This window comes from Felis catus, chromosome E3 (assembly GCF_018350175.1).
Source record: "Felis catus isolate Fca126 chromosome E3, F.catus_Fca126_mat1.0, whole genome shotgun sequence".
NCBI lineage: Eukaryota > Metazoa > Chordata > Mammalia > Carnivora > Felidae > Felis > Felis catus.
In genome coordinates, this window is record NC_058383.1 from 19,243,936 (window position 1) to 19,264,166 (window position 20,231).

Genomic DNA, 20,231 nt, shown 5'->3' on the forward strand with positions numbered 1-20,231 from the left:
GGACACAGAACCCCACTCCCTCTTTACTTCTGCCTTTGCTAAACCTCCATCTCTCCACTCTTTTCTCTCCACTCTTATCTTCATCTTTTCTCTTGCCTCCTCTTCAAGAAGAGGGGAGAGGGTGGAGAGCCTTGGAGTTGAGGGCATTTGGATATGGGCACCAGTCACAACTATGCCATTGACTCCCTCTGTGCCCTTGGACAGACTTTCCCACTCCGGGCTTCTGTTTTCTCCCCTGTGGAATGGAATAATCGTATTCAGGGCTACCACATACAGCCCTGTAGGCATGGTTCTGCTTCAACTCCGCTTCAACATAGACTGTATTGTGAATGGGGCCCTATGGAGATGCGCAGTGGGCAACCTGAACAACGGTACATAGTCCTGATCAAGGTACTTCATGATACTTCAGAGGGTTGTTGTGAAAATTAAGAAGTAATCATACAGAGTGCTTGGCACATAGCAGGTGCACAAACATGATTGTTTTCCTTTATTCTTGTTATCTACCCCTCCCTTTCTCATCAATAGTGTATCACTCTATCTTAAGGTTAGGTTCCTGAGGGCTCCAGATGCCACAGTCCACACAGAGAAATGTCCCCAGGTTTATAATAATCCTGGTGACTATAATGATTGCATGCCACTGAGCACAGACTTGAGGCTGCCTTGCCTCACTTCACTTACTCTTTGCCTTACGTGTCACAATCCTCGTCTTCGGATTCAAGGACTTGAAGCTGAGAGGGTGAGGCTTTGCCCAGTGCTACGTGATGAAAACGTGGTGGAAGAGGATTCCCACTCAGATCCCTTGGAATCCAAGTTCTCCCAGCCAGTGGGCTCAAAGATTTTTGACCATGAGCCACAGAAAAACATTTCATGTTTCAGTCACTGCGCCCATGTACACATGCACAGAACTGAAAAGTTCTCCAAAACAATATTCATTCCTGCTACATTTGATGTATCAGATATTTCTATTCTGTTCCGTTCCGTTCCATTCTATTCCATTCTTCTTCTTCTTTTTTTTTTTTTTTAATATGGCAATCAACAGTGGCAATCATTGAAGGTGATTTCATGACGCACTAGTCTAGCGAATCAACACCTGCAGTTTGAAAAATACCCTCTAGGCTGTTTCTCCCAAATGACCTCCTAACGCAGGAATCAGCAAACTATAGCCCACAGGTGAAAATCTGGCTCGGTGCCTGTTTTTGTAAAGTTTTATTGGTACACAGCCATACTCCTCCATTCATACGTTTATTGTCTCTGACTCTTTTGTGCTACGACAGTAGAGAAGTAGTTACAACAGGGACTGCGTGGACCACAGAGCCTGAAATATCTACTTACCTGGTGCTTAACGGAAAAAGTTTGGGGCTCCCGGGTGGCTCAGTCGGTTAAGCATCTGACTCTTAGTTTCGGCTCGGGTCACGATCTCACGGTTTTGTGAGTTCAAGCCCCCGAGTCAGGCTCCCAGATGACAGCGTAGACCCTGCTTGGGATTCTCTCTCTCCCCCTCTCTCTCTCTCTCTGCCCGCCCCCCACTCATGATGTCTCTGTCTCTCACAATAAATAAGTAAACTTAAAAAAAAGACAAAGAAAAAGTCTGCCCGTCTGTGCAGATTGGACTCTGTGTCTCCCTTGTTTAATTTCTCCACGCCTTCCCTGTACCTTCTTGCTCAGACTCAAGCTCCGTGGCTGGCTTAGAAAACACCACCCTCTGGCTTCCCCGCTCTGGTCCTACCGACGGCCCTTCCCCTTCCATGCTGTCCCCCAGCACTGACAGGCCCACAGGACAAAGGTGGACAGAGCTCCACCTTGCTTCCTGACCTCTTGTTCTGCTCCCCCCACAGGCCTCCTGGGAATGGTCGCCCACATGATGTACACACAGGTGTTCCAGGTCACCGTGAGCCTCGGCCCCGAAGACTGGAGACCCCACTCCTGGGACTACGGATGGTCCTTCTGGTAAGTGGCCTTTGACCTTCAGACACCAGAGCCTCCACGCATGCTGGGCCTTCGGCAGCTCGGCCCAGGCGAGGGAGGAAGGGCAGAAGCGGTCAAGGGTAGCCCAGAGTGCACGGGGACTTTGAGACTCTAGATCTGGGGTTGGCAAACTATGGCCCATCCACTACCTGTTTTTATGCAGCCCTCGACTTAAGGATGGTTTTTACATATTCAGATGCTTGAAATCAATCAAAAGAAGACTAACACCCTGTGATGTGTGGAAATCATGTGCAATGTAAATTTCAGTGTCCATAAATAAAGTTTTATTGGGACAGAGCCACTCTCGTTATTCACGCGTTGTCCTGTGGCTGCTTTCATAGGCGGTTGCAGGAGACACTCAGTGGCCCACAAAGCCTAAAATGTCCACCGCCCGGCCCTTTACAGAGTAAAGCTTCTGACCCCTGCCACACGGGCCGTTCTGGAAGGTGGAGGTGGAAGCTGACAAGTTGGGGGCGGCGGGGGCGGGGGGGCCTGGGAGGTCGGATGAGTTTTGTGTGCAAGAGCAACACAGAATCAGTAGGCTCCCGAGCCAAGTAAACAAGGGGGTGTGTGTTAGTTCGGGTGACCCAGAAGTCCAGTTGGGTCAGCTGGGGGGCCTCGGGTCACGACGGAAAAATCCGTCGTGACCCTCTGCGAATTTAACCCTGTCCCTGGGCGGGCTTTCCTCCTGGTGGTGAGAAAGCTCCCTCCTGGTGCTTCTTCCTTCGCATACGGGGGAAGGGAGGGTTCCTCTTTCCCCAACGTTGACCGAAGTCCCCGGTCTCCCCCTGATGGGCCCGACTCAGGTCATCTTCTCTCTCCCGAATCATCACCACAGCTGAGGGAGGGCCAGGAGCATGCTGGCTCCGCTTGCCCACGCTTACCTCTCGGGCGAGGAGTGAGCCCAGAACTCTCCGGCGGTGAATGACCGGGATGGGTGCTGAGCGAGCATCTGCCCCAGGCACAGCTGGGTCCAGGTGCTCAGGTGATTTATCAGGAGCTCTCCCCGCCCCCTTGCCTGTCTCTGTTCCCTTTGTCCTTTGTCTTGTCTTCATTCACAAGCAGCTTTTCCCTAAGCAAAGATGGTCACCATGCCCAGCTCTAGGCTTCCATTTTACAAACGTAGCAATACCAGCAGAGAGATGGGGCTTCTTTCCCATGTTTCCCGCCAAAATCCTGGTTATGGCTGTCATTGGATTAGCTTAAGTCGTGTGCCCATCCCATGACCAATGGTTTCCACCCTGATTGGTCTGGCCTGAGTCACAAGGTCCAGGCGGTGGGATTGGCCCCACCCAATCCCTTGGACAGAGACAGGAGGAGGAGCCTCCCCAGTGGAAAATTAGGGGTGAGGCGGGGTTATCACAAGGAGGAAAGACAACGACCTCAGTTGTCCATTACACGAGGTATGCAGGCCTGCTTCTGGTGGCTGGGAACCACTTGTCCACTCAGTCACTTTACATGCGTTTACCGATTGCTTACTCGGGGACAGCCGCTCTCCTAAGTGCTGGGGGTACAGCGGTGGTGAAGACAGCGTGGTGACAGGTGAATGAGACAAGGAAACAAGCTGTAATGTGGGTATGGGGGTGGCTCACAGGCTGCTGTGGGAGCACAGAGGAGGGGTTGCTGACCCAGCTTCGGGCAGGGAGGGTCCTCTGGGGAGAATGCGATCGGGCAAAATGTGGAGGGGACAGGAGGTACAGAGACTTCGGAGGATCGTCAGAATGGAGTAGGAGTAGGAGTAGGGCTTCAAGTAAGAAGGACCCCCTTCCAGACCACTGGGGACTCTTGCTAATTTCACCCCTTCCCACCCTCTGTTTGGTTTCTGCTTTGCAAAGGCACGTGTCTTAAAGGGACCTTGACCCTCAGGCTCGCAGGGAAACCAGCTAAGGCTCTGGTGCCCCTGTTGCCCTACACTTCCCTCCTTCTAGCAGCTGTCGCCTGAGCTCTTGACCTTGGACGGTGGTCACCTGAGCTAGAGAAGGGGGCAAAGGAAAGGAATGAACATTCTTGGGTGTGAGCACGCATGTGACCGCCTGTGCCACGTATCGAGGCCTGGTATGTCACCATCGCCACGGCGCGGTGCGGTGGAAATTTTGTGGAGGGGAAACTGAGGCACAGGCAAACCTAAGTAACCCGTCCAAGCTCTCTCTGGCCACTGAGCGGCAGGGCTGGGATCTGAACCCGGGCAGTGTGGCCTCGGAGCCCACACTCCTAACCTCTGTATTCTGCCTCTGTGAGAACGGGGTGATCCGTAGACACTTCGTGGATGCGCGTGGCACGCTGTTTGACACACGGCAAGTGCTCTCAAACACCAGCCCTTCTAAAATTTTTTTTTTTAACATTTATTTATTTTTGAGACAGAGAGAGACAGAGCATGAACAGGGGAGGGGCAGAGAGAGAGGGAGACACAGCCTCTGAAACAGGCTCCAGGCTCTGAGCTGTCAGCCCAGAGCCCGACGCGGGGCTCGAACTCACGGACCGCGAGATCGTGACCCGAGCCGAAGTCGGACGCTTAACCGACCGAGCCACCCAGGCGCCCCAAACACCAGCCCTTCTAATGTTACCGATTTCCATGTGAAATTTAACACACGCAACGCCCCCCCCCCCCCCCCCCCCCCGCCCTGTGTTGCTCAGAAAGGTTGGGCCACTCACCCGGAGTCCCACAGCCTTAAGTAGCAATAGGATTCTAGAAGCCCCTGGCTCTCCGCCCTGGCACTCCGTGTCTCGAACGGGGCCTGCCGGTGTCGGCCATGGGAAACTTTCCTTCCCGGGAAGCCAGGCCTCCTGCCCTGTTCCTGTTCCCTTGGGGCTGGCCTCATTCTCATCTGACTTATTTAAGGCCGGGGCCCAACGTGCGGTCCCTATTAGGGCTGATCCATTTCTTCTTGTCACCAAGGCCTGCAAGATGGATCAGCCCCATTTTTCATCCCTTGCTTTTGGGGCCTCGCCAGGGCTGTGCAGCGTCATTGTGTCATTTCTCTTGTTTAATATGTGTGAGGCCGTTTGTCAAAATTCTGGCCCCAGCGCCTCCCCCATGCCCGCCCCAGGCACCAGGCAGGAGAGCAGCTTTGAGGCCAGACAGCACCAGCCTCTGCCTCCCCGCCCAGCAGAGCGAGACAGGCCGCGGAGACTGGGGAGGTCGGGGATCAGAGATGCCCAGCTGATGTTGGGCACCGGCTTCTGGGAGGGACACGTGCCCAGGAAGGGGAAGGGTCCATGGTTGAGAGTCAGACGGCCTCGTTCACGCCTTGCCGACATGCACTGCTGGGCCGCTGGGGGCAGGCACTGCGGAGGGGTGGTTGAAGGGCGGCCCCTGGGCTCAGACAGCTTGGGAGCAGATCCCCACTTTGACCCTCACCAGCCGTGGACTCGCACCAGGTCCCTCCGCCTCCCCGTGCCTCAGTATCCTCAGCTGTAAAGTGGGGAGATGGCCCGAGTCTGTTGGCAAGCAGTGTGTCAGTTTTCTGTGGATTTATAACACATCACCCTAAAATGTAGTGGCTTAAAATAAAAATGTGTTATTGTCTCTTATGGCTTAACGGGTTGACTGGGTTTAGCTGGGTATTCCTTGCTCGGCGTCTTCCATGACGCTTTGGTGGGATGCTGGCCAGGGCTGGAGTCATCTGGGGCTTGGCTGGGCTGGGGGGTCCAAGCTGGCCCCTCCCAGCACTGGCTGTGGGTGCTGGCTGGGGGCTGGGGGCTCAGCTAGGCTGTCAGCAGGACCAGCTACTCCAGGCCGGTGGCCGGGCCCCTGCGGGGAGCAAGCATCCCGAGAGATCCGAGCAGAAGCTACAAGTTTATTTTATGACCTTGCCTCAGAAGTCACACTGTCGTTTCCGCTGCTTCTGTTGGTCAAGAGCGAGTGATGGGCCAGATTCAAGGAGAAGGGGCCCACACAAAGCATGAACCCCGGGAGGTGAGGCTCCCGGTGGGGGGCATCCTTAGGGAGGGGCTGCAATGAGGACTATGTGAAATAACACGTGTGAGGTGCTTAGCACAGAGGATGTGCTCACGCGTGTTATTATTAAAGGCAAGCAACCCAGCGTCTCAAGTGATTCATCTCTCGAGTCGATAATACTAATGCATGCCTCACAGGGTCTCCATCCGCCCTGGATGCACCGCTCACATTTGCTCCCAGGACTTTAGTGTTCTCTTAGTATCCAGCCCTGGCCGTGACTTCCTGTCACTGCCCAGCTCGCTGCTTTGGCCGTGATAGAGCTTCAGAACCCCATCCTCACCCTGAGCCCAGAGCCCCTCCAGCCCTCCCGCCTGTTTGGTTTTTTTTTTTTTTTTTTTTCCAAAAAAACTCTCCCCTTAGCCCAGGGGCTGAACCCAGCCAGTAGACGTTTTGTGTGGCCTGCCACGATGTTCTATAAAAGTTGTATTTGCTTTTAACAGTCTAAAAAGGTAAACATTTTAGGCAAAACTCCAAGTTTTGGGCTTCTCTTGACCATTAGGGGCTATGTCCTTGCCTAACTGGCATTGCCCCGTGGCAGCCGGCGGCCGAAGCTGAGGGCTGGCTGCCCCCCTAGATGGGGCCCATGCTGTCCGGTTCACCCCTGTCCCCACCACTCCTTCTCGCCTTATACTTTCCTCACTTCACCATCCAGCTGAGTCTGCGGGAATGTGAGTTTGTGACCCCCACGTGGAATGTCAGCGTGTCCGTTTTCCTGGCGATGGCGGGGAAGGGGAAAGCTAGGCACTCTGCTTCTGATTTCAATTTGATCAAAGTGGAGAAAGGTAGAAAAAAGGCCCCTCCTACCACAACACACACAGTGGAACCCCAGTCCTGAGCATTTAGTCTGCAGACTGAGGGTAGGAGAGCATCGTGGAGCTGTAGCTTTATAAGAGCTAGAAGCCCAGAGAGGTTAAGCGATTTGGCACAGGTCACACAGCAAGAGAGCAGCAAGTTGGGCCAGGTCCCAGAGGGGTGGTGCCTCTCTGCTTCTGGGACCCCATCTGTGTGAAGTGTGATGGCCTCACTGCTACCCTCCTCCCTTCCTCCCCTTGTTCCCTTCCAGTCTCCACAACCCTGTGGAAACAGAAGGCTAGCCTCTTCCCTCTCTCTCAGGACCCTCGGCTGCCCTGCCCTCTCTGCGGGCCTTAGCTGGCATTTCAGCAGATCGATCCCTTAGGGGTGGGGGGTTCTGCTTCCATGACCGTAGAAGAACCTTGGCCCCAAAGAGCCACTGGGGAGGATGTGTTTGCTGGTGTCCCTGCTGAGAGGCTGTGTGGTCAGCAGGAAGCTCTCACTCTTTCTCATGTCCCCCAAGGCAGGTGGTTCTTGCCTCCTTTTGTTTAACACCAACGAGGGGAAGGAGAGGTGTGGCCACCCAAGGACGCCTGCTGGCCATGGCTGGACTGCCTGGGGCCCCAGAACCTGCCATCATCAGCTCCTGGTCCCATCGGTTCTGGGGCACTGAGCATGGCCTGGACCGAGCATTTGGGCACAATGACTCTGTGCCCGTCTGGCCTGAAAGAGAACTAGGGCTGCCCCCCTCAGTGGTCAGTTAACAGTCTTCCCATGGAGGAGGGCCTGGGGGACACTGCAAGGTGGCATCTATGCATCTCTGAATCGGCCCCCAGCATTCCCCTGCCCCTGCCCCCCACAGCTCCCAGAGGACAGAGTGGTTGACAGTCACTCTGTCCACCCCATCACCCTCCCCTTTCCTTCCCACAGTGTCCACTCTGCTCTTGGCTCCAAAAATCAGGCCAACCACCCACGTACCTCAGGCAGCAGCCCAGGGGTGCACCAGCTCAGAATTGCAAGCTGCAAACAGCAGGAAGTGTTCCAGTCCCGAGGTTTTCAAACAGTGTCCTGCGTGAGGGCCCAGAGGGGTCTTGGGATGAGGCACCGCAGGGAGGATGAGGCCCTGAGCCCCTCACCCACATTAAAAGCAGGGCAGTATTTTTATAGCTGTTCAATCTCTATTTATTCATTCTGCAAATATTTATTGAGCACCTGCTATGTGCCAGGCACTGTCCTTGGTGCTGAGCATATAGCCAGGAACAAAACAAAGCTACTGTTTTCATGAAGCTGATGTTCTGGGGCGGGAGTGGGGGAACTACCGCTTCTGGGATGATGGAATAGACATCCTTCTCCCTATTCCTCCTGCTAAGTCCCGGCTAGCACTCCTGGAACATTATACATAAAGCAGCATAAGAGGATGCTAAAAGGTAGACACGAGACAGCAGGCTGGCCAGGGACTGAGAGCATATTGGTGAGTACTTTTTGTCTAGCGCATCCCGATCTACAAATGAAGAAGTCAGCAAGCCAGCAATGCGAAAAGGCGTGCACGTGCGCATACACACACACACACACACACACACACATACACACCACGGAGTCTGCTTTCTATAGCCAAAGACCAGGAAAGGGGCAGCCTACCAAGACAGAAAGTTTAGCAATAACCGTATAGTGATACATAACAGACAAAAAAACAACAACCCCAACAACTGTGGTTTGACCCCCACTCATGCCAAGCTTAGACTCCCTCACCAGGCTATAAGGAGGCACCTAACTGCATGCCCCCTCACCTGCTGTGGTGGTGCCAGAGTAGGGAGCTGGGACTGTCACTTTGCTGGGAAAGTAACAAGCCCCACCCATCCCCAAGTGGCGGTGGAAATCCCACGGGGAGCCTGGACCTCACCTCCAGCAGGCGGTAACAGGACTGAACGTTTTCTCCCTAAGACTGGGAGCGCCACTCTTCCTCAACATAGTGCTGGAATTTCTTGCTAGTGCAGTAAAGCACGAAAAGTAAATAAAAGGCATACAGATTGGAAAGGAAGAAATAAACCAGACTTGTTTGCAGATGACAGGATTGTCTATGTAGAAAAGTCCAAGACATCTACCAAAACATGCCTAGACCTAATGTATAGGTTCAGTAGAGTCTCAGGATATGAGACAAATAATGTAAAAACCTATTATGTTTCCATAAACTGGAAACAAAACTAAAAATACAATACCATTTGCGTTCAACACAGTGAACACTTCATCATCAATCTAACAAAACATTTGTAGGCCTTCCATGGTGAAAACCACAAAATGCCAACGAAAGGAATCAGAGAAGATCCAAATAAATGGAGAGAGACAGCGTGTTTGTGGTGAAGACGTCAGTTCTCCTCGAGTTAGTATACAGTTTCATGCAATTCCTGTGAAAAATCTCAGCAAGATTTCTTGTAGGTATAGGTAAGATTATTTTAAAATTTATTAGGAAAGGCAAAGGAGCTAGAATAGCTAAAATAAGTTTCAAAAGGAAGGCTAAAAGTGGAAGGCTAAAATTGGGAAGTCTACCCAACTTCAAGACTTCATACATAGTTACGGTAGTCTAGATTGTGTGGTATTGGTGGAGGGGTAGACACACAGATCAATGGTGTGGAATAAGGAACCCAAAAATATGCCTCATTGATATTTGACAAAGATGCAGTTCCGTTCCGTGGAGGGGGGAGTAGCCTTTTCAACAAATATTGCAGGAGCTACTGGACAGTCATAGGTAAAAAAACAAAACAAAACAGAACAAAAAAGCACTCGATGCCTTATCTAAAAATTAACTCAGAATGGATCATGGACCTACATATACATTGTGAAATGATAAAGTTTTTAGAAGAAAAAAATAGAAAATCTTTGAATCTAGACCTAGGCAAAGAGGTCTTAGATTTAATATCGATTGGATCAAAAACATAAAAGGAACATTTGATAAATTGGATTTCAGCAAAATTAAACACTTTTGCTCTGTGTCAGACCTTGTTAAGAGGTTGAAAAGACAAGTTGCTGAGGAAGAAAAGACTTGTTAGCCTCCGCTCTGACAAAGGACTCTTAGCTAGGATCAATGAAAACACTCAAAACTCAAAAGGAAACAATACCAGCAGCAAAACAACTCGATTAAAAAGTGGGCAGGAAGACATGAACAGAGATTTTGCCAAAGAGGATAAACAGATGGCAAGTAAGCAACTGAAAAGATGTTCACCACCATTAGCCATTAGGAAAATGCAAATGGAAACCATGATGAGGTGTTACTACACATCTATCAGAATCGCTAAAATAAAAAAAAAAAAAGTGACAACATGAAATGCTGATGCAGATGTGGAGAAACTCAGCGATATCAGGGAACAAATGGTTGATACATGCATCAGGGACGACTCTCCAGAGAATCACACCGAGTAAAAAAGCCAATCCCCAAGATACATGCTGTGCAATTCCATTTATATAGCATTCTTAAAATGACAAGATTATAGAAATGAAGAACTGATTACTGGTTGCCAGAGTTTGGGAGGGGAGTGGGTGTGGCTGTAAAATGGCCACAGGAGAGATCATCGCGGTGATGGATGGAAATATTCTGTATCTCGATTGTATCCATGTCAATATGCTTGTACTATGTTTGCAAGATGTTACCATGAGGGAAACTGGGGAAAGCGTACATGGATGGATCTCTCTGCATGATGTCTTACAACTGCATGTGAATCTATAATTATCTCAAAATAGAAAGTTTCATTTAAAAACAAAGAATAATAAATAATAGGGGGGAAAAAAGCTACAGGGGAATTACAGGGTGTGGTGAGGGCTGAGAGGACACTGAACAGGGGTATGTGATACAGAGAGACTCCTCCTCTCGTTGGGTCATCAGAGTTGGTAGTTGACCTGCTCCTAGACAAGACTAGAAATTCACTTTAAAACTAAGCTATGTAGAAGAAGGGAATGTATAAAAAGTAATTGTATAAGAACTTGGGTTGCCAATGACAGAAACCCAATTCAAATTGGCTTAGGGGAAAAAAAAATCTGATAAAGGAATTTGGGCACCCATAACTGAAAAATCCAGGGATAATGGCTTCAGCTCAAGGATCTAGCTCCTTTTCGTGGCTCTGCTTTGAGGCAGCCTCATTAGCAGGTTGCATAGTGGCAAGGCAGGCCCCAGAAGCTCCAGGCTCAAATCCCACCCGTGTGGTACCCCAGGAGAAAGATGAGCCCTGTTTTCCAACAGCTTGAGCAAGAGTCCTGGGATCGGGTGTCACATGCCCATCCTTGAACCAATATCTGTGGCCAGAGGGAAGTGATGCTCTCATTGGCCAGGTGTTGGCCATGTGATCACGCCTAAAGGTGGGGGCGGGGGTGAGGCCAGCTCCATACAAACCACATGACCTGAGAAGAGGGGAGCACTGGTCCCTTAACAGAATGGATGCTGGTCAGACAAAACTAACCTATGTATCCTTGTGGAATCCCAGAAAAAGCCTGCTTCTTCATTTGCCATCATCATGCTTTTAATTTCTACCTGTCTAAACACGTACCGCACATTGAACTAGTCTTGAGTTTCATTGCTCAGAGGAGAGAGTATCTGGTTGGACCAACTTCCCAGATGTTCAGCCCTCATCCAGTCATCTATGAACAGGGGTGCGGGGTCACCTACTGGACTCTTTGATGGACAAGGCCGTTCTAAGAGGGGCCAAGTGGACCCCATGCCTGTCTATTACAGCTACTCAGAGTTTCTGGGAGATCAAAATTAGCTCATTATCATGAAAGAACAAGGAATCCATTAGTGGTTTTGGTGATAAGGTTCAGGTGATGATAGGGGATCCTTGGGAGAAAGGCTGAATCCACATACTTCCCCTTGCTTTTCTTCTGGATGGCCAGGGGCTGACAAAGAAGGGAGCAGTGGGTGTGGGAGATGGGCTGCACTGACCTTGAGGAATGCGTGGTGGTCACGTTGAGAGACCCAATGGGTGGCGGGCAGAAGGGGAGACGGGATGCTCTGAGACAGGGCAGCAAAGCTGAGCCCTTGATCTGGAGGAAACCAGTCATCAGGGCAGAGACTGGGGAGCAGGGACCGGGAGGCCTGACCGGTAGAACCAGGCTGGTACCCACTCCTGGTCAGAAGTAGGTGGGAGACCATTTCTAGAACGGACACTGGGTCAGAGGCGCAGCAGCCTGGACAGCTGGTCTCCTACCCCGTGCCGCCCTTCCCTGCTTTCCGGTTGTCGGGAGGACAGATTCTCCAGCCCCGGCTGGCTCAGCATACACATCAGGTGCGTGTGGCCAAGAGTCCACAGCTGTGCTTGAAGGAAGCGGACAACAGAAAGCCACACGGATCCTTATAACTTAATCTCTCAGGGGGAGAGTTTGGAGCTGAAGTCAGATAGAAGTGGGTGGGTAGTAAGAAGGTTGAAAATAGCAATGGTAGTAATGACCGCAAGCTGTTCTTGAGTGCCCGCTGTATGCGCCAGGCACTGTTCTAAGACGTTTTGAATGGCTCATTTCCTTTAACCCTTGCAACCATGCTGTGAAGGGGTGCTGTTGATGTGTCTGTTGAAGTGATATGAGGAATAAGAGGCAGAGGGGTTAAGCATCTTGCCCAAAGCATGCATGAACAGAGGTAATTTAACCCCCATGGAACCCAGCTTTTCGGGTGTCTGCCCCCATCCCCTTTTCTATCATCAACTTCACCTAATCACGCTCTCCCTCACTCCAGCATCCCCAACCTCCTGCAGACCGGAGACTGTTCTTTACTGCCTCATGCCTCCACACCTTTGCACACTCCCTTCCCTCTTCCTGGGATGCCCTTCCCTCTGGCAAAGGCTCACTCATCCTCCAAGACCCTGGGCAACACAAGCATCACTGTGTTCTGGTGACCTTCCCGGAGGCTGGCTCCCTTGGATAGAAGGCCTCGCCCTTTTCTTGCCTCCCAGTGATGAACTCTGTCATGTCTGCATCCGTGCACAGACTGTGAGCGGGGCAGGGACCAAATCCTGTTCTGCTCTACGGCAGCACCTGCTCAGGTCTGGCCCAGAGGAGGCAGCTGTGCAGGAGGAGCGCTTGTCTGGTGGGTGGGGTTTCCTGTCCCCGGCCCACCCTCACCGTGGCACCTCTCTCCTCGTCTGTTGGCAGCCTGGCGTGGGGGTCCTTTACCTGCTGCATGGCAGCCTCCGTCACCACACTCAACTCCTACACCAAGACGGTCATTGAGTTCCGGCACAAGCGCAAGGTCTTTGAGCAGGGCCACCGGGAGGAGCCAACCTTCATAGACCCTGAGGCCATCAAGTACTTCCGGGAGAGGTCAGTACACATGGGGTTGCCTCTGGCCACCATTGGGAAGCCAAAGCCTGGGGCTCAGCCTCAGTGGCCACAGGGCTCCAGTCAAAAACTGGAGTGAGTGATCTGACAGAAGCATCCCTGGGCGGTTGTGGGGTAGAAGGGACGGTCTGGGTGAGGCAGAGTTTGGACCCCATTGCGTTGGAATTTCTGGGACATTTTGATGTTTTTGTTGGATGTGAGGTTGCCTTGTGCTCAGAACCCAAGGAACTAAGGAGAAGAAAACTGAGTCTGAGAGTTTGCCATTTAGCCCATGCTTCTTAGAACCAAGATAAGGGTGCACAGAGAATGAACCCAGGTCCCCTTCTTGGGCTCTGTCACAGCATTGAGTGAAAAGAGGACCCAGCAGTGGGGTTGTTTGTTGATGGCTGTTAGAGGAGGAGTCTCCTCAAGGTCAGGGACTGACCACCAGGCATCTGATCACCTGAGTCCTCAGGGTCCAGTTGGGAATAGAGGAAGTAACAATAAATGGTGAGTGTATGAATGGATGGATGAATGGATGGATGGTTGGGTGTATGTATGTGGGTGGGTGGATGGACGGATGGATGGATGGACGGGGATGGGTAGGTGGATGGATGGATGGGTGGATGGGTGGATGGGTTGTTGGGTGTATGTATGTTTTGTTGGGTGGGTGGGTGGGTGGATGGATGGATGGATGGATGGACGGGGATGGGTAGGTGGATGGATGGATGGGTGGATGGGTGGATGGGTTGTTGGGTGTATGTATGTTTTGTTGGGTGGGTGGGTGGGTGGGTGGATGGATGGATGGATGGATGGATGGGTGAGTGGGTGGGTGGATGGGTAGTTGGGTGTATGTATGTTTTGTTGGGTGGGTGGGTGGGTGGATGGATGGATGGGTGGATGGGTGGGTGGTTGGGTTGTTGGGTGTATGTATGTATGGTGGGTGGGTGGGTAGATGGATGGATGGGTGGATGGGTGGGTGGATGGGTGGGTGGGTGGATGGGTGGTTGGGTGTATGTATGTATGGTGGGTGGGTGGGTGGATGGATGGATGGGTGGATGGATGGACGGGTGGACGGGTGGGTGGGTGGATGGGTAGTTGGGTGTATGTATGTTTTGTTGGGTGGGTGGGTGGGTGGATGCGTTGTTGGGTGTATGTATGTATGGTGGGTGGGTGGGTGGATGGATGGATGGATGGATGGGTAGATGGATGGACAGGTGGGTGGGTGGATGGGTGGTTGGGTGTATGTATGTTTTGTTGGGTGGGTGTGTGGGTGGATGGGTGGATGGGTGGATGGGTGTATGTATGTATGGTGGGTGGATGGATGGATGGGTGGATGGGTGGATGGGTGGGTGGGTGGGTGGATGGGTGGTTGGGTGTATGTATCTATGGTGGGTGGGTGGGTGGATGGATGGATGGATGGATGGATGGATGGGTGGGTGGGTGGATGGGTGGTTGGGTGCATGTATGTTTTGTTGAGTGGGTGGGTGGGTGGATGGATGGATGGGTGGACGGGTCGATGGGTGGGTGGGTGGGTGGATGGGTGGTTGGGTGTATGTATGTATGGTGGGTGGGTGGGTGGATGGATGGATGCATGGATGCATGAATAGATGGATGGATGGTGGATAATGAATGAGTGGAAGGTAGGCTAACTTTCTAGTTAGCGTATTTCCTGGGACCACCTCCTTAATAAACTACCTGTCAAATCCTTATCACAGGGTCTGCTTTTAGGGGAGCTGACTGGATGTGTAATAATGCCTCTCAGTGGCAGGGAACTGAAGGGTTGTCCGGAGTGATGACAGAGCCTGGGCCTCGGGAAAAGGGGGAAGGAGGCTGCGGGGCTGGGCAGCATCGAGGAGCTGGACTCTCTGCGGGGCATTAGAAGGGCTTCAAGCCCAGGAGTCGCATGTAGAGGCACACACGGACCTGTCTCTCCTGTGCCACGTGGGTGTCCCTTCTGTCCCTTGAGCACTGCGAGCTCACCCCCTTGGGGCCCTTCGCACTTGCTACGCCCTTGCTTAGAAGACTCAGCTGGCTGGGCCACTCAGGCCTCGGCTTGAATGCCGCCTGCTCAGAGAGGCCTTCCTTAATCACTCGGTCTAAATTTGCCCCACACACTCTGTTCTAGTCGCTGTTGTTTTCAGAGCACCTACACAACCTGACCTTATTCTGTTTGTCTGTTGGATAGTTTGCAGGCTGTGAGCTCCACGGCAGAAGGCCTTCGCTGTCATATTCCCCACTGTATTCCGAGCACCTACAACTAGGCCAGGCCCCCTAGTAGGTGTTTATTAAATTGGTTTTTTCTTGGGGTCATAAACTGAATTCTTCTCTTGGGAGACCTCAGGCCTGGCTGTGCCTCACGCTCATTCAGCTCAAACTTTATGATCATCAGGCGGATTTAGCTTCCCAGCACCCCCACGCCAAAGTCCCAGGTCAGGGGTCCAGTCCCGGGGCGGCTCAGCTGGGGCCAGGACGGGGGTCAGACTAACCAGGCATACAGGGCCGCCTTGCCCCCGGGCGTGGACAGAGCATACTCATTAGGAAGGTGGCAGTGACTGGCGTCTCACGGGACCCCCAGTAGGAGCTCAGGAAACGTTTATAGCAGCCATACAGCCCGATGTCTGAAACCGCCCCATTAACACCGCACCAGCTGCCGCCTCGGCCGTGGAAGAGCCCGGGGCACCCACGGCCAGCCCTGTTTTGCTGAGACAGAAGACAGTACCCCCTCAGCAAGAAGTTGCCGTTTGCCAGTGCCCTGGTTGGAACGGTCCCTCACAGCTCAGGCCCCAGCAATGTGGGGGCAGATGAATGGGACCCAGCATATGTGCAGAATATCACTTTACGCGTTCATAACTTGAACATTATGCAGAGGTTCATCAAATTTTATTTCCCTTCCTCTCTGAGGAGAGCATTTCAGCTTAGCTGGGCTGTTCTAATTTTTTTTTTTTTTTTTTTTTGGTGCTTTCCCCACTCAGAGCTCAGAGCACATGGATAGATCTCTGCACAGGTGGCTGCAAGTTGCCCAGCAGCAGCGGGGCTGCCCTTCTGCAGTGGCCAGTGTCCTCAGAACTGCAGCCAGGGACAGGAGGGGGGAGGTCCCGGGGGCCCACCGTGCCTTTGCTTCCTCCTCCTTGGGGCTGGGGGGTGCTGTGGAAGGAGCAAGGGGTGGAAGGAAGACTCGATCTGAGTGCAGGCATGTTCCAGTCCTGTGGCTTCGCTGCTGTGTGACTTCGGGTAAGGCACTGAGCCTGTCTGGGCCAGTGTCCTCCGACCCCAAGTGGGAGAGCCCTGAGCCGTCAGCAGCCTGGGAAGTCACACTTTGATACCCCAGGTGATGTGCTGGGTACGTTTTGTGTTTAGGCATCCATTTCGTCTGCTACTCATATGAAACATAAAGCTTGGTAATGATGAGTTTAGGATGATCGGCCTAGGAGACGGCATTTCAGATACTGGGAACCTAATAACCGTATGAATAACCACAGCAGACGTATGGTGCATGGCCTGTGCCAAACACTCTTCTGTCCGCTCTAGATTGTGGCCTCAGTGAATTCCACAGCCCCTGTGTGAGGTAGTAGGTACTATTGTGTCCCCATTTTATAGATGCAGAATCAAGGCACAGAGAGGTAAAGTGACTTGTCTAAGGTCACACAGCTGGTAAGTGCTAGAGCTGGGATTTGAAGCAGGCCACGGTCAGTCTCGTGAGGTGTGGCCTCTCAGGACTGGTCAGAAGCCTCTGCCTGACACTGAGGTGGGAGCTGGGTTTGCAGGGGTGAATGAGGGGAGTCTGCTGAGGGTCACAGGGTGAGAGTGGGGCTGGTGCCCTGGGAGAGGGTGAAGGGTCTCCCAGCCATCCCTGCCATTCCTGTCTGGGGGAGAGGCATTGGTGGATCCCCCTTCCTCCAGGCCTCTCCTGCTGTACCCCGGACTGAGGACAATTTTAGAGGTTTTGAAATGCAGTGGGATGTGGAAGAAAGGTGTGTGTGTGTGTGTGTGTATGCACACACATGTGTGCACCTGTGCACACGCATGCGGAGCAGAGCAGAGACTGGGGAGCCTCCCCCTGAGTCTGAACAGCCTCTCCTGCTCAGAGAAATGTCTGGAATTAAGCTCTCCCGGTCACCCTGCCTCCCATCCCCGAGGAGGGCGTCTTAATGGGGCCTCCTGAGGGGAGGGTCGGAAGCTGTTGAACGAAAGGTAAAGATTTGCAGGCCCGGCTTTCTTGAATGCTTAATGTTGAGATCTGCTTTAACGACAGACCTGTTGGACTGGACTCCAGGAGGAATTCAGCTGCACTGAACAGACATCCCGCCTCCCTGGGGAAAGCCGCGGGGGTGGGAGAGAGAAAGTCCCGGGGCTTCCGGAGGGAGGACAGCTCCTGCTCCTCTGCTGGGGCCCTTCACCTTGCTCTGTGGCATGGCCCTCTCCGAACGTGTTGATTCCCTGACTGCCTCGTCCGTGCCTGCCTCCTTCCCGTGTGCATGCTGCTGCCAGAGAAAGCCGGGAATGGTCTCTCTGGTTTCCACTGGGTCCTGGCGCCTGGAACCTCAGGGGCCCAATAAGGTATCTGACCGACCCTCCCTAATAATTACGTTGCCGATCACAATGCAGGATTGTACTTCCTGTTGCCGGCGCTGTTCCTGGGCCTGGCCTGCACGTCCTCGTCGAACCCGGGCTGCACTCATTAAGAAATCCACCAGGGTGGAAATTGACGCCGCAGTTTACTGGCTGTGGGTCCGTCCCCAGCTGTGGGTCACCTCGCCTCCTGGAGCCTCAGTTTTCCTGGTTGGAAGATGGGCTGACACCTTCTTCGCACTTTTGAAGATTACGTGAGATGATGCAGCGGAGCATCTGTAACTAAACCAGGGCCCCCCTTTCCCCAGCCACACCCCTGCCAGAAACCTCCCTGTACAGGGCAAGTAAGACACGCTCCCTGCCCGAGAAAGGGGCACAGCACGTGCTGTGCTCTTGGCGGCCGCTGGAGAACCCAGCAGAAAGACGTGCTTTGTTTGGCCCCCCGGGGTGGTTTCCACATTTTTCGATTTTGGCTGAGTTGTAAAAATCAGGAGAGTTCACGTTAAAACATCCAGGCGTTTGCTTCTCACGAGAAAGCGGAGGGTCTGGCCTCGCTGGGCCCCTGTTCTTGCGTGGTGTCTGTGGGCTGGAGGGAGGAGCAGGTGCCCCCGGGGAGTCCTCCGGGCTCTCCATCACCCGCCTTGCCCCTGCCTCGGCGTCTAGTGAGCACCCCAAGCATGGGGTCTCTTGGAGGTGACGGCAGGCCGAGGGCCTGGGCCCACCCCCGGGAGCTAGAAGATAGAAGGGCTTTCAGAGATGAGACCCTTGAGCCAAGTTTTGAAAGACACGTGCAGCGCTCAGCGGCCAGAGGGCGGTGGGTGAGAGAAGGCGTTCTCAGGCTCAGGCAGCAGCATGAGCAAAAGCTGGCGGGGGGGGGGGGGGGGGGGGGGGCACACAAACGTATTTAGGAAAAGCTGAGCAGTTTGGTTGACTTAGGAGTGGGAGTTGGACCTGGATCCCCGATCTCTCTCCTCCTCCCACAGTGCGGGGGCGACGGTGTGGGCTGGGAGCCCTCCCCAGGCCTGCTTCCTGGGGCCCAGCCCTCGCTGGTCCCTGGAGGCAGACACGGAGCAGCTAGATGCCAAGCCGGGGGGGAGGGGGGCGGGGGGAGATGGGCCCGGGCATGAACGACTCCCACACCGTCGAGGGGCTGAGCCCCACTTTGCCCATCCCCCTGCCCCGTGCAGAGGGGGCTCTCTGCTTTCTGCTCTCCCGTCTGTTGTCGGGAAGCTCTCGGAAAGGTCTGTGTCCACTTCGTCATCTCTCTCTCACCGCACAGCCCCCCTGCAGTCTGCCCTTTGCCCCCCCACCCCCACCCCAAACAGCTCCCAGGGGCCCTGACGCTCAGCACGCACCCTCCTCCCTCGGCCCCACCCACTCCCCTCCCCCCCCCCCCCCCCCCGCCCCTGTTCTGTTAAATGGCAATGCTCCCAGGGCTCCTTCTAGGCCCTCGTCTGTCCTCAGTTGACGTGAGCCTCAGTGGCCGCACATGTGCCAGGACTCCCACACTCTTAGTCAACCCCAGACCGCCTCACTCCACATCCATCTGCCTCTTTGTTGCTGCTACTTCGGATTCTCAAAAGCACCTAAAATCAGCAGGGCCAGGACCGACTCACGATGGTCTCCTCCAAACCCGGTCTTTTTGCCGCATCTCTCTGCCTCCTGGTCCGGCGTATTGGAGCCAGACCCCTGCGGACCCTGCGTGGTCTTCCTGCATCTGGCCTCACCCCTGCCGTCAGCCCACCCCCTCCCCTTCTCTGCACTCCTAGTCTCCGGGCACCTCTGCCCCCAGCTTTCTGCCTAAAACACCTCTCCATTTCCCGATAGCTTCTCGCCATCACCTATGCGGCCACTGCCTAGCTTCACTGAGGACCCCGGTCCCCTTCCCCTGTGTGCAGCACCCCCTGGGCCCTCGCAGTCCCCCAGCCACATGGTTCCCCTGCCTGCAGGTAGCTGCCGGACTGCCGTCCTCTCTGCCCGGAGTGCCCCCCACTCTGCTGTGTCGAGGTCCAGCCTTCAGGTGGTGCCTCCAGCCTTGACCCTGAGCTGCACAAACCCCCATCTGTCCTGTAACAGCCCCGTGAACCGTCCCCCGCTGCACTTAGTTCTAAGCCCGCAGGTACTCAGCAAGGTCCACGGGGCAGGGACGCCTGTCCACTCACCTGTTTTACCCCCCACCAGTCTTATGGGTAGAGTGTGCGGTTTCCCACTGTTTCCCTGGCTGAGCTGAACAGCACCCCGCCTCAGGTGTGCCCACCGCCCTGTAGGCCGACGGAGGGGCTTAGAGGGCACCACAGGGCCCCGGGAGCCCCCAAGAGGCCGTTGAAGGTGAGGTGGGGGTTCCACTTTGTGCTAGTGATTATTCGTTTTTTTTTTTCTTAAGTCGCAATTTCTCACCCATGTGGTTCTGAAAATAATCTCAAGGCGCTTTTCTCTAGAGGTCTCACTTAAAACCCTAGTATCGGAGAGACTGGAGAGAAAAAAAAATTGTCAACTGCACGTAACCATCAGGGAAGGCATTGGCTACGTGGATATTTATCTTTTCTGTTATTTTCCAAATGTTTCTTTCGCATCATGATGATACCACTCACGAGATGGGAAAAGCAAAAAAAAGGCATCATTTGGAAGAACTCATTTATTTCCCCCTATTTTG

At 53.5% G+C, this 20,231-nt stretch overlaps 1 protein-coding gene across 4 annotated transcripts in view; it reads left to right on the forward strand.

The window, feature by feature from the left end:
- Nucleotides 1-20,231, forward strand: part of GSG1L (GSG1 like) — a 206,487-nt gene that overhangs the window by 166,422 nt on the left and 19,834 nt on the right. For 2 of the 4 annotated variants that reach the window (XM_023246296.2, XM_023246297.2), the window contains exons 4-5: nucleotides 1,836-1,947; nucleotides 12,842-13,009. In XM_023246296.2, the coding sequence (XP_023102064.2) occupies nucleotides 1,836-1,947; nucleotides 12,842-13,009 (280 nt within the window). Of the gene's footprint in view, nucleotides 1-1,835; nucleotides 1,948-12,841; nucleotides 13,010-15,194; nucleotides 16,007-17,614; nucleotides 17,857-20,231 lie in introns of those variants that run through there. The other 2 variants (XM_023246295.2, XM_045047416.1) reach the window with 2 other exon arrangements.